The sequence below is a fragment of the Phoca vitulina genome, unplaced genomic scaffold (genome assembly GCF_004348235.1).
Source record: "Phoca vitulina isolate PV1807 unplaced genomic scaffold, GSC_HSeal_1.0 scaffold32, whole genome shotgun sequence".
Lineage (NCBI taxonomy): Eukaryota > Metazoa > Chordata > Mammalia > Carnivora > Phocidae > Phoca > Phoca vitulina.
The window spans coordinates 11049471-11064634 of NW_022589735.1; the positions used below are offsets into that span (position 1 = coordinate 11049471).

Below are 15164 nucleotides of genomic sequence, written 5' to 3' on the forward strand. Positions count from 1 at the left end.
TATCCTAAGAACTCACAAAAATCATATTGTAAATCAAACTATGTTCTATTTGTGCATATTTGTCTTTGAGTCAAGTCCTACTCTTATGTGTAACCCGGAGCTGACTTTGCTAAACTCTGTCTCCGCAGAAGCAGAAGGGGACAACATGTCCTCTCTGTAGGGTTGTTGTGGTAAATCTCATGTCCGCTTCCGTGTGAGCGTTCACACATCTCATCGTCTAGTGCAGCTATAAATCTCATTGTTTTAATGACAAACATCACCAGATCATAAGAAAGCAGAAGGTGACTCAGTTCGTTACTCTGTGTAATAAGTAGATAAAATTATTTCCATCAAGTTGTGAATAACTATGTCAGTGTAGTGTTTAAAAGCTATGCTGCTTCTCTGGCCTCTTTGGTGATCTGCATTTTTTATTGTTCACCATTTAACTGTCTCATAAAGTTGTAGCATATTTTATGAGAATTCAGAGCGAGAGCCTAAGCAGGATATGCTTCTTTGGGACATAGCGTGACACAGCGGTAAGAAGAGCTTTGGAAGTCACACAGCCTGAGTATGAACTCCAGCTTGGGCAGTGGGTAGTCTAGGACTTGGAGCTCCTTGAGGAATACCTCTGAACCTTGCCTTCCTCATCTATGAAATGAGGATAATGATCACTGTCCTGTGGAGTTGTTGATCAGAATGTTCAACAAGATGATGTCTGTAGGGTGCCTGGGTGGCTCAGTTGGTTAAGCGACTGCCTTCAGCTCAGGTCATGATCCTGGAGTCCCAGGATCGAGTCCTGCATTGGGCTTCCTGCTCGGCGGGGAGTCTGTTTCTCCCTCTGACCCTCCCCCCTCTCATGCTCTCTCTCTCAAATAAATAAATAAAATCTTTAAAAAAAAAAAGATGATGTCTGTAAAACATCGTCTGTAATACAATGCTGAGGACACATAGCAGTGGCTATTATTTTTATCACTGGGTTTTTTGAGAGTCTGAGATTAAAACGTAGTTCACAGTAGTCAACTGGGGGTTGACAAGAAAGGCCTTCTAACTCAGAAAGTTGAAGTAAGAAATTTCACAACCACTCAGCGTCCTCTCAAGGTTGTTTACTTCCCTGCACTTCACTGTTCCTGAGAACTTCCAAAATAGAAATAACGTGTCATTTTGAGTATAGGCTAGCCAGTGATTAGAGCTCAAAGTGATGTTTGTAACAGTGGCGTTATACCTGCTTCTGTAAAAGGCCTGGGGGTTAAGTGTGATAATGAATGCTTGTGTAGTGCATAAAACTTCGTGGAGGAAAAAAAAAAAAAAAAGAATTGTCTACAATACACATTTGTTGATTTCTGAGCACTGTTAGATGCTAAAGATAAAAAGAAAAGTGGCAGAAGCCCTCCAGAAACTTCCCATCTATTAGCCACTTAGGTTAAAAGAAGCCCTCAGTTTTGAAATCTCTTTATCTCTGTCAGCATCTCAAATCATTGTTCTTCCACCTCCTTTTAGATACTCACATGCGCAGTACGTGCTACGGTGGGATCAAGAAGGGAGTGTGCGTTCGTCCTTTCCCTGGCGCGGTGACCAAGTCCGAATGCTGCTGTGCCAATCCAGACTACGGTTTTGGGGAGCCCTGCCAGCCCTGCCCTGCTAAAAATTCAGGTAGTCCCATTTGCCAGTTTTGCATCTGGTCAAGAATCTGGAAAGGTAACATTAGATATTTGGCTAAGGAGTGCATCGGCTCTGTTTTCGGTTGAAGAATTCCACATGTGTGTTGGTATTTGAGGCATATAATGAGATCTGGCCTGTATTTACCTATGATCTCTGGGCAGAGTATACACAGGGAACAGAAGAACGTATTTGCTGACCTAATTAGGATCGTTACAGCAGATTGCTTACGTGGATACCTTAGGCTCACTGTTTTCGATCTTTTGTATCATCGTGAAGATGAATAGCATAAAACCCACTTGTTACTTTCAAGGTTATAGTCGCAAGAGCCTGATTTTATGCATTTTTCATCTTGCCACAGCATGGTCTTAGGCTGCAGTCTTTCAGTAGTTCCAGCAAGTCATAAACATTTTTACCAGTTTATTCACAAATACAGGCATATTGCATGGTCTAAGTCTTTGACTATTCTATGACTCTTAGTTATTCATATTTTTCCAAATCTGTACTGAATTTGTGTAAGTACAGTAGGGATTCAAAAATGAACACAATCTCTTTTTTTCTTTAAATTTGGGAATAGTTGAGAGCATAAACAGGCAAACGTATAAACTACAGGTTAGTATGCTTAGTGCCTTAAGAGGGACAGAAACAGAGAACTGGAGAACACAGAGGAAGGAGCAGTAAGTGGTCCCAGAAAGCTGGGAGGGACTTCACGGGGATGGGGATGGGGGTGGGCATCTGCTCAGTTTGGTCTTGAAAAAAGGAGTAAGAACATTCCAGGTGGAGGGTGGAAGAAATGCACTCTAGCAAAGGGAAATGGCTTGTGATTCTGTTGAAAATCCTAAGTAGATTGTTCAAATCTCAGAATTCTTCTAGAAGGAACTGAGCATGACATTTTATTTATTTTTTTTATTATGTTAATCACCATACATTACATCATTGGTTTTTGATGTAGTGTTCCATGACTCACTGTTTGCGTATAACACCCAGTGCTCCATTGAATACGTGCCCTCTTTAATACCCATCACCAGGCTAACCCATCCCCCCACCCCCTCCCCTCTAGAACCCTCAGTTTTTTTCTCAGAGTCCATAGTCTCTCATGGTTCGTCTCTCCCACCGATTTCCCCTCCTTCATTTCTCTCTTCCTACATTTTTTTTAAAAGAAAGCAGAGTTCGTGTAGGAAATCTTGCCCTAAAAATATTGAAGTCAGTTATGCATATTAAAAAAGAAGTACAAAGACTAGATAAAAAGATGAATGAATTAATAAAACTTGGAATCTAGAAACAGACGTGACTTTAAATGGGAATGCTGGGTACAATAAAGATGCTGTTTAGGTTGGTGAGGAAAGACTGAAATAAGTAATGAATATTGTTGATAAATATTAGAAAAAATATGAAGTTAGCTCCCTGCATTAGACCTTAACAAAGTAATCTCTTATAGGTAGAATATATTAACTTGTTGTTATTTTGTAATAATAAAGGACTTTCAGAGCAGAAACGAAACACTAAAATACACATATAAATTGGAAAAGTGTGTTCCGTAATTTATAAGGAATTTGCATTAATCAGTAAGGAAAGTTGAAGTCATCTATAGAAAAAAGTGCAATGTACACAGATAAGATTTTACAAAGCACAAGTGCACGTGGTAGAGAACCACAAGAAAGAATGTGCTAAACTTAAAAGAAAATTAAAATAAAACATCATTTTTGTTTATTAGGTTGGTAAAGTGTAGATGACTGCTTTTGCCCATATGGGTACTCTCTCATACTGCTGATAGAAGGCTAACCTGACACATGGAGGAAGAGGAAAACTAGCAGAAGCCTTAAAAAGAGGCATAAATTCTGAGCAGTTTTACTTCCAAGAGATTAACCTAGTGATAAAATTGAATTTCATATTATGTATTATAATTGCTAAAAGTTGGACAAACCTGATTTCATCATTAAGAGATTGCTTGAATGAGTGTGGTGTACCACATAACTGAGAAAAAACATTAAATAGTCTATATTTAAATGGGATATTAATATGAAATGTATATGACACAGTGCAGAGGATCCAAGCCTGTTTCCTGCTTAAACCTCTACGATCTGAGCAAGTCACTTCCATCTCTGTCCCAATTTTCTTAGGTGTCAGAGAGGTGAACTAATGGTATCTAGTTTGTGAATATTACTCAGCTATGAAAAAGAATGAGATCTTGCCATTTGCAACAGCTAGGATGGACCTAGAGGGTATGATGCTAAGTGAAATAAGTCAGACAAAGACAATTACCGTATGATTTCACTTACATGTGGAATCTAAAAAACAAAACAAACTATTAAACAGAAGTCGAAGCAGACCCACAAATACAGAGAACAAACTAATGTTTGTGAGAGGTTGAAAGGGTAGGCCAAATGGGTGAGGGAGAGTAGGAGGTACAGACTTCTAGTTATGGAATCAGTAAGTCCCACAAGGATGAAGGTACAGCGCTGGGAATACAGTCAGTGGTATTGTAACTGTGTTTTGTGGTGAGGAATTGTTGCTACACTTGTGAGCACAACAGAACATATCAGATTGTCCAGTCACAATGTTGTACACCTAAAACTAATGTAACATTGTGTGTCACCTACATTTCAACAAAAAATATGCCGGAGTGGTGGGGGGTGGGAGGGACGGGGTGGCTGGGTGATGGACGTTGGGGAGGGTATGTGCTATGGAGAGCGCTGTGAATTGTGTAAGACTGATGAATCACAGACCTGTACCCCTGAAACAAATAATACATTATATGTTTAAAAAAAAAAAGAAGGTATTAGGAAGGGAAAAATGAGGAGAGGGAAATCGGAGGGGGAGATGAACCATGAGAGACTATGGACTCTGAGAAACAAACTGAGGGTTTTAGAGGGGAGGCGGTAGGAGGATGGGTTAGCCCGGTGATGGGTATTAAAGAGAGCACGTACTGCATGGAACACTGGGTGTTATACGAAAACAATGAATCGTGGAACTAATGATGTAATGTATGGTGATTAACATAATAAAATAAAATTTAAAAAATATCCAGTTTATAATATTGGGAGGATTAAATAAATTATTAGATGTAAAATGCTAGGATAACACCAGACACATGGTAAATGCTTTTACACGAAGTATTGTCTATTATAATTTTGTTATTGAGACAAAAAAATTAAAAAAACATTCTCTACAATACAGTTTGGATTTTTTTAAAGTTTCCATATGTAGAAAATATTTTTTTAACATTTTTTTTGTATTTTTTTTATTTTATTATGTTAATCACCATACATTACATCATTAGTTTTTGATGTAGTGTTCCATGATTCACTGTTTGTGCATAACACCCAGTGCTCCATGCAGAACGTGCCCTCCTCAGTACCCATCACCAGGCTAACCCATCCTCCCACCCCCCTCCCCTCTAGAACCCTCAGTTTGTTTCTCAGAGTCCATAGTCTCTCATGGGTCGTCTCCCCCACCGATTTCCCCCCCTTCATTTTTCCCTTCCTACTATTTTCTTCTTTTTTTTTTTTTTAACATATAATGTATTATTTGTTTCAGAGGTACAGGTCTGTGATTCAACAATCTTACACAATTCACAGTGCTCACCATAACACATACCCTCCCCAATGTAGAAAATATTTGTAACATTTATCAATATATTAACTATATTCAGTGATAATCACTAGTGTTTTTTTAATTTTTTTTATGCTGATCTGTGATTTTGGAATTGTTATAATAATTATGTGCTGGAAAATAGTAATTATTTTTTCATTTTAAAAATTATTGCCAGTAATTTTTCTTCATGGTACTTTTTGGAGTGATGTAAGTGATTCGTGTATGGAGAGGTAGAATTTGAAGTTTTTAATTTATGTGTTTTTTTTTTTTTAATCTTCTAGCTGAATTCCATGGTCTTTGTAGTAGTGGAGTAGGGATCACTGTGGATGGAAGAGGTAACTCTATTCAATTCTCACTCTTATAGTAATTATGTAATTGATAGCTTTATGATTAGAACATGAATATGAATGTATTTAGTATTTTAAAAATATATCAGTGTAAAATAAGATAAATTATCTCTTAGAATAGTGGTTATAAGATAGGTTTATTAAGTGGTATGTAGATGCACATTTTTCATAATAGATAAATATTTATCTGTTAAATATATATTGTTGAAAATGTCCCTAACAAACTACACCCATAATTTTGTGGGTACTATTGCTTAAGAAGAGACTAAAGTTGGTATTTAGGTTTAAAGAAAATGAGTCATTTTAAAGAAAAATATTAAATAATGGTGCTGACATGATTAAAAAAAATCTTTAAGAGATACTTGATATGGATTATGTTTGGGATTTACTACCCTAAAAATAAGTTAAGATTATTTATGCCTAAAAATGCTGAAATGTTTCTAAATTTAACTAAGGTAGTGAAATTCATTGACATTTTCCTATTTTAAACTTAGTAATATGATTCACAAAATTCAACTATGAAACCTTGAATAGTAAATAAATATGTGTTTATAACTTTAAAGTTCTTTTACTGTATGTAAAAGTTTACTCTAAGTTCTTTTCTATATGTATAGTATATACATATAGTTTCTTTTGTGTTTTTTTTTAAACTGTAAGTTACTGTTAGTCTTCACTTTACATATATTTTCTTCTCCTTTTGTGTTTGAGAAGATTTTAGACACATTATAGATTAGTCAATGGCAGTATTGCATCTTTGCGATGAACATCAAAAACCAGAATAAATAAACTTTTACAAGGATGTTTCTCCCAAAACTGAAAAAGCCAACATTTCTGGAGTATATTAAGGTCTCCCAAATTCTAGAACACAATTATTAGGATTAAAATTTGAGCATAGTGACCAAAATTTGACTTTGTGACTCTTTCTCATTCCCTCTCAATATGGTCTCCCCAGCAGAGCCAGCCCCTTGTTGGAACTACTAGATTGCTCATATAAGTGCGTCATTCCTCAAGTCTTACTGCCCATGGCTGACAGAGTAGTCCAGTTCGTGGCTTATTGTAAAACATTGTGTTCTCAAGCATCCACATTTGAACTATCCTCTCCATTAATTTCAACTTATCAATAATGAGAAACATTTATTAAATATCATATTACTTAGCTGACTGTAAAAAATGATAATAAAATAGAAATATTCTATGCCTTTGGGGACCATAAAATTATATAGGTCACCCTAGTAAATGTTTGTCTTTTAATTAGATGGTTATAATACATATCCAGTTAAGTTTTCCTTTGGATTTTGAGCCAACAGCCTATAATTTTCTTTATTAATTTTATCATAAATACAGGTGCATTACATGGGTTAGTCTTTTGAATTTCTGCCAGTTCCCTTCATTTTTCTTTTAACTTACCAAGAGTTGTCCTGTATCCCTCAATTTTATCCTCTTATTCCTTATTTTCATTTCCTTTCCCTTTCTGAAATACATGCAGATTGTGGGTTTGCAGAGTTAAACACTTCATATGTTGAATGGTCTTTATTAGGCCTACATGTATCAACAAACAATAAAATGTCTGTGAGCATTAAGCTTTCAACATTTAATGCAGATATCAATGAATGTGCTCTGGATCCTGATATATGTGCCAATGGAATTTGTGAAAATTTACGTGGTAGTTACCGTTGTAATTGCAACAGTGGCTATGAACCAGATTCTTCTGGAAGAAACTGTATTGGTAAGTTGCTATATTTATGCAAGAGTCTTGTATATAGTTTAATTTCATGGATTATAAGAGAAATCAAAATATAAATAAGTGACTAAATCTGCAGATCTTACAGTTTCTCTTGTTTCCTTCTTAGTACCAAGAGATAAAAATATTGGAATCCACCCAATTCTGTTACACAGTAACAAAATTTTTAGTGGCATAACTTAGTATTTAAATCTTTCTTTTCCCAAATGAATGGATGCATACCCAATTATTGGCCTGTTGTATTTCTGCATGTATCTTAATCCTGTAATTATTCACTAAGAAATGGACTTCAGAGTTAACAGGGCAGTATGGATAATAGTAAGTTAAGAAAATAAAGTATTACAGGTTGAGAAAACGTTGACTCACAAGGAAACAACTAGTTGCTACAACTTATCCAAACATGATTATTGAGATTGGTTTTTCTTTTTGTAGTTTATAAGAGAATGTTTGTAAAAATTCAAGTACATAGTTCATATATTCAGGAATTTGTGAAGAATTTAGACTTTCTCATAGAGTACTTGAGTCCACTTTTATAAAATGAATGTGTTTAATCCATCATATGTAATAATTGTTACATCTAACCATTGATGACTCTTACATCCAAGTCTTGATGATTATAATTAGAAAGAAATACCTTTTTCTGCACTTGTGGTACTAGCTTTTATTATTGAATATATTCATATGATCTTGAGTTGAACACATATATACAGATAGATGTATAAAGCTGTATTAAATGTTATGTACTTATAATAGATTTTGATACTCACAGGGAAAGATTATTGAAATTCATAAAAATATGTAAACCAGTTAGCTTATATTTACCAGAAGCAAAGTTGCTTCCAGCATAATTCCCAAATGCAGTTGAGCACACGGGCACCCTACTGAAAACAGGGAGATTCAGTGAGCATTTATACACTGAACACGGTTCGTGGTGCTCCTTCACTTTTTAAAGTAGGTATATGCACAATTTTGATAAGAGTTAAAACTACATTTTAAAATAAAAATGAAGCCAAATTTCAGTTTTAGTTTGCTAAGGTTGCCGTCACAAAGTACCAAAATTTGAGTTGCTTAAAGCAACAGAAATTTCTTGTCTCACAGTTTGGGAAGCCAGAAGTCTAAAATCAAGGTGTCCCGAGGGCTGTGCTCTCTCTGATGGCTCTGGGGGAGGATCCCTCCTTCCCTCTTCCAGCCTCTGGTGTTTGCCTGCAATGCTGATGTTCCTTGGCTTGTAGATGCATCACTTTGGTCACATGACCATCTTTTCCCTCTGTATTTTCACATCATCTTCCTGCTGTGTCTCACATCATTTACCCTTTTTTATGGACAGCAGTCATATGGGATTACAGCTTACCCTAACAATCTCATTTTAACTTAATTACTTCTAAAATGTTCCTGTTTCCCAATAATGTCACATTATGACTTCAACATAACTTTTTTTGATGGACACATTTTAACCCATAGCACGGACTAGTGGGATATTTTCTAGTGGGTAAATAAATAACCCATAGCATGGACTAGCGGGTAAATAACTGCACTTAATGCAACAGACAATCATGGGGAAGTTTATGGTAATGTTTAAAATATAAGGTCAGTTTTTAAAAATCAAGATTCAGCATTGGAGAAAAACATAACACCCAAAGGGTAAAAAATCAGATAAAACACAAAAAATAGTATATATCAGAGCTGATGGAATCATGACAAATATTTTTCTAATCTCTGTTTTCCAAATTTTCACAACACACATTGTGCATATTGTTTGGTGTAAGGTACAATTGTTATTTGCAAGACTAAAATTGTAAGTTGAAGGAACTATTCTCTCCAAACTGCAGTTTTTATTTCTTTCTGTTATTAACTACATTTGCAAAAATGAGTGTGGATAAGAAGATAAAACTGTGTGAGCCTTAAACCTAAGCTGTAGATGATATTTTCTAGGCTGTTCTAGACTGCTAAAGGAGTATTCCACAAAATAGATCATTAATTTCCCATTAATAATGAATAGTTCTGAGATAAAATAATGGAAAAAGAGTAGTAAACACCTTTTGTTTAACTGCCATTTAATGCATTTGTATTACAATTTTATTTTTTTAAAGTGTCATTTGATTTTTTTTTTTTTTTTAGATTTTATTTATTCATTTGAGACACAGAGATAGAGAGAGAGAGAGCATGAGCAGGGGGAGAGGCAGAGGGAGAGGGAGAAGGAGGCTCCCCACTGAGCTGGGAGCCCAATGTGGGCCTCGATCCCAGGACCCTGGGATCATGACCTGAGCCGAAGGCAGATGCTTAACGACTGAGCCACCCAGGCGCCCCTTTTATTACAATTTTAATCAGAAAAAAGCTACCAGTATAGGAATGTTCCATATGAGTAAAACCAAATATATTTTGCTTAAGATCAAGGAATGTGCTTTGGGCATAAAAAGACTAAGAGTGGTGGGGGGATGGGTGAGATAGGCAAAGTGGATTAAGAAGTGCCAACTTCCAGTTATAAAATAAATAAGTCATGGAGATGAAAAGTACAGCATAGGGAATACAGGCAATACGGTCAATATTGTAAAAACTCTGTATGGCGATGGACAGATAATTCCTACACTGACCACGGTGAGCATTGCACAATGTGTATAAATATTGAATCACTATGTTGTAGACCTGAAACCCTTCTAATATTGTACGTCAGCTATACTTGAACTAAAAATATATTAATTTTTTTAAAGGAGAGATGAAATCAAGGAGGGGATAAGGGAAAAAACAAAAACTGGTTGGCCACTGGGCTGTTCATTTCACTGTGCGTATCCCTGTCTTCCGATGGTTGCTTTCAGACATTGATGAGTGCTTGGTGAACAGACTGCTCTGTGACAATGGCCTGTGCAGAAACACTCCTGGGAGTTACAGCTGCACGTGCCCCCCCGGGTACGTGTTCAGGACTGAGACGGAGACGTGTGAAGGTAAGAGCCACCTTCCTTGCCTTACGTGTGTGTAGGAAGTACCTAGATAGACACAGATGTTCACCAAGTACATGGATGAAACAAGGTGATAAACAGACTATTGTCTGAGTATTTTTTAAATGTAATCATGTCTTTCAGCTCATCTGCCAGTTTTAGAAATAGCATGTGCTGGGGCTCCTGGCTGGCTCGATAGGTAGGGCTTGTGTCTCCTGACTCGGGGTCATGAGTTTGAGCCCCGTGTTGCATGTACAGATTACTGAAATAAACAAACAAACAAATAAAAAATTCTTTTTAAAGAAAGAAAGAGCCTGTACCTGACCCAGTTTACAAATCTATCAGTTTTGTTCCGTTCAGATAAAATCTCAACAAACACTTTGAAGTTTGCAGGGGGGGAGAAGTGAAAAGAGCCAGTGTGTTTTACTTGCTGAAATAAAATAACCAGCTTTTTGTTTGTTTTCTTTTCCCCTTTTAAAAACTACGGTGACACATTCACGCCGGCCTTGGGGAACCTGAATCATAATGGCAAAGTCAGCCCTGAGGCGTTTTATTTACGACATGATTGATAATACCTCAGAGACTGGCCCAGAAAATATTTGGGGCCTGAGTAAAAATGGCCACCTTATGTAAACTTATAGCCTAAGAAAGATGTCCTTTCTATTTGATGATTTAAAAGTTTATCGTTTGGGTTTCTAGATCATAAATCACTGTTTAAAAACTTCCTCATTTTCTTCTAACTACATTTCTATACAGGGGACGTTATGTGGGTGACTTACATGACAAAAGGCCTCATTTCCGCTGAGATACCAGCTGAGCAAGCAGCGCATTCAATTATGTTTTTGTTTCTTGATCAAAGAACTGTGTATTTCAGAATAATCTGTTGTATGACTACTAATTATTGTTCTTTTTAAGTCTCACTGTGTGGGCCTGTGGAAGTGTCTGATGACATTCTCGAATCCAGAAACTGCTGCCAAAGTCACTTAAAAAAAAAAAAAAAGATTTCATCCTTAATTATTTTGAACAGACCTTTCCTTATCTGTTAAAGTATTTCTTAGTGACTCTGTAGCCAAGAAAACAGCAATAGTAATATGATGCAAAAAGATGTTAACATTCTCTCTTTGTCTTATTGTTTCATTTCAAAGCACTCTTGTGAACAGAGACAAGTTAGGACTTGAACAAGAGGCCAGAACACAGATGACTCAGCTGAAGTCAATGAAATGCAATTACAAAGTGCAATTCTAAGTTTGGATTGAATTGGAGGGGCCATTGAAAAACAGTAATTAGCCTGGAAAAAAGAAAAATAAGAAAAGAGAACCTCAGTATAAAATGCACATTCTCTAAACTTAGTCCTGGTAACTGTCCTTTTGGAGGAGCTCCTCCCAAGAAGAGTACTCACTCCAATCCTAGTTAAAGTACTTGAAGACTCATCCTCTCCGTAATTGAGCATTTCTTTTCAAAACTTAACAGTTTTGAAGATCTTTCTGTCAGATAGAAAAGCTGTCTTTTCAGAGTAGCTCAGGCTTTGCCAATATACTCACCTAGAATGTTTTCTAGCACCCATTCCCACCCCCTCTGACACCTGTCATCCTTTAGAATTGCTCTGAGACACGTACTTGGTAAAATAAATATTCAGCCATATATCCTCCATACATTTTTCTGGAGGATGGGAGAAGGGATTTCAAGGGTTGTGGTTTTTTTTCTTTATTCCTGACTTTCTGCACTTCCTTCCCACTGCCGTTTATCAGTTTTATCTATTGTGTTTTTGAGGATAACCTTCTGTTAAATATCAAGAAGCACTGAAAGCAAGAGCACCTTAGGATACCTTCTTCGTTTACCTGGGAAGCTGATGAACTCATTTCCCTGCCACAGTCACAATACTCTTTGGTGCTATTGAGAGAAGCACATGATGGGGAAAACTAAACTGTCTTTGAATTGGTTTGGTCCAAGTTCTGTTTGTATGCTTAATTGTCAGTGATATTTATGGCATACTCCCACCATTTTAACAGGTAAAATGGAGTCGAAGGGTACTAAGAGCCCAAATACCAAAACATAAATCAAAGGCAGGGACCCGCCTGCCCATAGGAATAATTGAAGAGTAGGAGCGAATGATGTTTATAATAGAATGTTGGATGATTACATACACATGAGGGACATTAATACCAAATCAGGCAACAGCGTTGGTTAGAATGAGTGCCCTTTATTTTTGTCCAGTGGATAATTGTTCCTGATAAACCTAAGCCTTTTCTTTAATATGAAATATATATCTGTCATTCCTAAGAAAGAAGTTCATGTTATGTAAATAAAAGAGAAATGACAGAGAACTATTTTGGCTCTAGCCTTATGACATTGGTAGAAATAAAAATGATTTATTGTGAGAAACCTAACCAAATAACTTATTTCTCACTTTCTTCCCACTGCTAAGTCATTTGCATTTTATTAAGTGGTTTAAAAAAAAAAAACAAGACTTGAAGGCCATGAATCTCTTTTTCCCTTGGGTCTTCTTATTTCTGCCATTGCATTCACACAGTAAATGCGTCTGCCCGAAGCACTTCTCTTTTTTTCTGTTCTTTCTAAACTAATTTCCAAAGATGAGGCAGGGAATTATTAGCAGATTCACTGGAGACTCTAGCTTTCTCTGTATATATTTACTACAATCACTAATTTTGCTTGTCATTTATGTTTTCAACAGGCTATTTTAAATATATAATAAATAGCAGTAATAATAAAGATCCTCTGATGTTTCAGACTGAAGTTACAAAAAATTTATTTTGCTTTTTTTTGTTTAAGCTCTGTGAGTCTGTGAAAGTTAACATTTTTACAGCAAGCACTGTGGTTTAGATTGTGTTTCCAGTGACATAACTAGTTAAATGTAAACCAGATGTGCTTTGAAGTTTATTTCCAGGAATGTACAGTGAACTGTTTCAATTCCTGGTTCCATGACATTTGTAACATAAAAACATTGTATTTAAAGAAAAATTAAACAGTTGATATTTGTAGCTGTCATTGCATGTGTTTATAGTTTTAGAGTTCATAACTGCTTAATTTAGAATAGGAATTTAGAAATACATGATACTGACATTTTGCTTTTTGGAGAGCTTCTTACAAATGAAATTAATAGGTGAGTTATATATAATTTGTCCTCAGATTAGTTATCTCCTCCTTTTTTTTGGCTATCTGATTCCCTTTTTACATTGTGTTTTTACTAAAAGAATTTCAGTACTCTGGAATAGATGTTTTCTTTCCAAATCTGTGCTGTATTTATAAAACCTGCTCTTGTATTTTTCCTTTAGGAGGATTTCTTGGTACAAAAAACCTGAAGAAAAAAGATGCATTCATGTTTCCTCAATTTCTACTTCAAGAATTAAATTAGTACCTGTGTACTACTTTAGTAATTTTGAAGTAGCAAAGTACATACCTGTTTTCCATATTGATTTTTAAATTTGCATTTCAAGTCCAAAGACTTGCAAATCAGTAGTGAGCCCTGCCTTTTCAAGACCAGTTTGGTTTATATTTTACTTGAGATGTTCAGGAGTAAGCATTGCAGCCTTTTAGTTATTTTCATGTTTTCCTCAATATAGTATTTGCTATTTAATTCAAAGAGGTGTTTAGAAAAAAGTGCTGTGGTGAGCTCAGAAACCTTGTGTTCAGCAGCAGCAAAAAATGTCTTGAGGTATGCTGACCTGTTTCACATAGTTAACCAAGTACAAAGAGAAATCTGTGCGTCCCTTCTTTAAATTGAGTGGTCGAATTTATACTGAGAGTCAGTTTTGGATACTGGTTCTATTACTTGGACTGAAGCCTGTATTTATTTTTAATTAACTCCTGTTAAACTAATTCTGTTGGCTTGAGATTTGCTTTAGTTACTGCTTGAGAACATGGGCGTGCTCTGGTTACTTCTGACCCTCAGTAGCAATTGTTTAGATTATGTGGTCTAATTTGATTAAGGACTCAAAGCAGATTAATGATAGTAAAGGTCTGTTTTAAGCATTTGAAAGTTTTTTCTCTTTTTCTATTTTACCAAAATCAATTGTGCTTTAACAGACTCTCTACACCATGCATCTAAATGTGAACAGGCTGAGGAGAGAGGCAGGTAGAGGGGCCTGGAAGAGAATGCTCTACTCAGTATTAAAGCTTCATCCCTGATTTCCTGACTTGTACCCAGGAGTTTGGAATGAAAGCCAGCATTGTGATATATTGTCTCTAATACAGGCTTTATGTTTCTTCTAAAACCTCCCAGAGCCACAGATGACAGAAACAGTCAACATTTGTTTGTGCACAGCATATTGTACCCGGGAATATATATGTTGCTTTCCATGTATTCAGAATTCAGATTTCCCACAGGGCAATTATATCTTATTGTGGGGGAAATCAATCCAATTTCTGTAAAGTGGTAGTGAAATAGTGACGAGTAACACACTAACCCCTTTCGCAATATTGGGCTGATTCCTATAGTCCTCCTGAGCCCCTAGCCATGTCTGTGTATCCACACTGTAAACTTCAACGTCTCCATTCCCCATTCACTTTGTGCCTCATAGATCCATATTAAAATTGCAAGAGCCAAGTTTACCAGACATTCTGGCATAGCATGGCTTGTTGGAATAATATTTTCCAGAACACATGGCAGTTCTAACAGAATCTTTTCCTTCTGGATTGTAGATATAAATGAATGTGAAAGCAACCCATGTGTCAATGGGGCCTGCAGGAACAACCTTGGATCTTTCAATTGTGAATGTTCTCCTGGCAGCAAACTCAGCTCAACAGGATTGATCTGTATTGGTAAGATGCATGCATGGCACTGGTGTTTGAGTTTCACTGCCAACCTAAGCGGAGACCGCGGGCCTTACCGTGGATGAAAACAGAACATGATCACAGGAAGCTAGTAATTAGGAGTTGCTTTAATTGTTTACTCTC

The 15164-nt window shown here is 36.3% G+C and overlaps 1 protein-coding gene across 3 annotated transcripts in view; it reads left to right on the plus strand.

The window, feature by feature from the left end:
• The window catches only part of FBN2 (fibrillin 2), a 247723-nt gene that overhangs the window by 147576 nt on the left and 84983 nt on the right, over positions 1-15164 (plus strand). For all 3 annotated transcript variants that reach the window (XM_032425314.1, XM_032425315.1, XM_032425316.1), the window contains 5 exons: positions 1477-1629; positions 5511-5564; positions 7177-7302; positions 10131-10256; positions 14910-15029. In XM_032425314.1, the coding sequence (XP_032281205.1) occupies positions 1477-1629; positions 5511-5564; positions 7177-7302; positions 10131-10256; positions 14910-15029 (579 nt within the window). The remainder of the gene's footprint in view (positions 1-1476; positions 1630-5510; positions 5565-7176; positions 7303-10130; positions 10257-14909; positions 15030-15164) is intronic.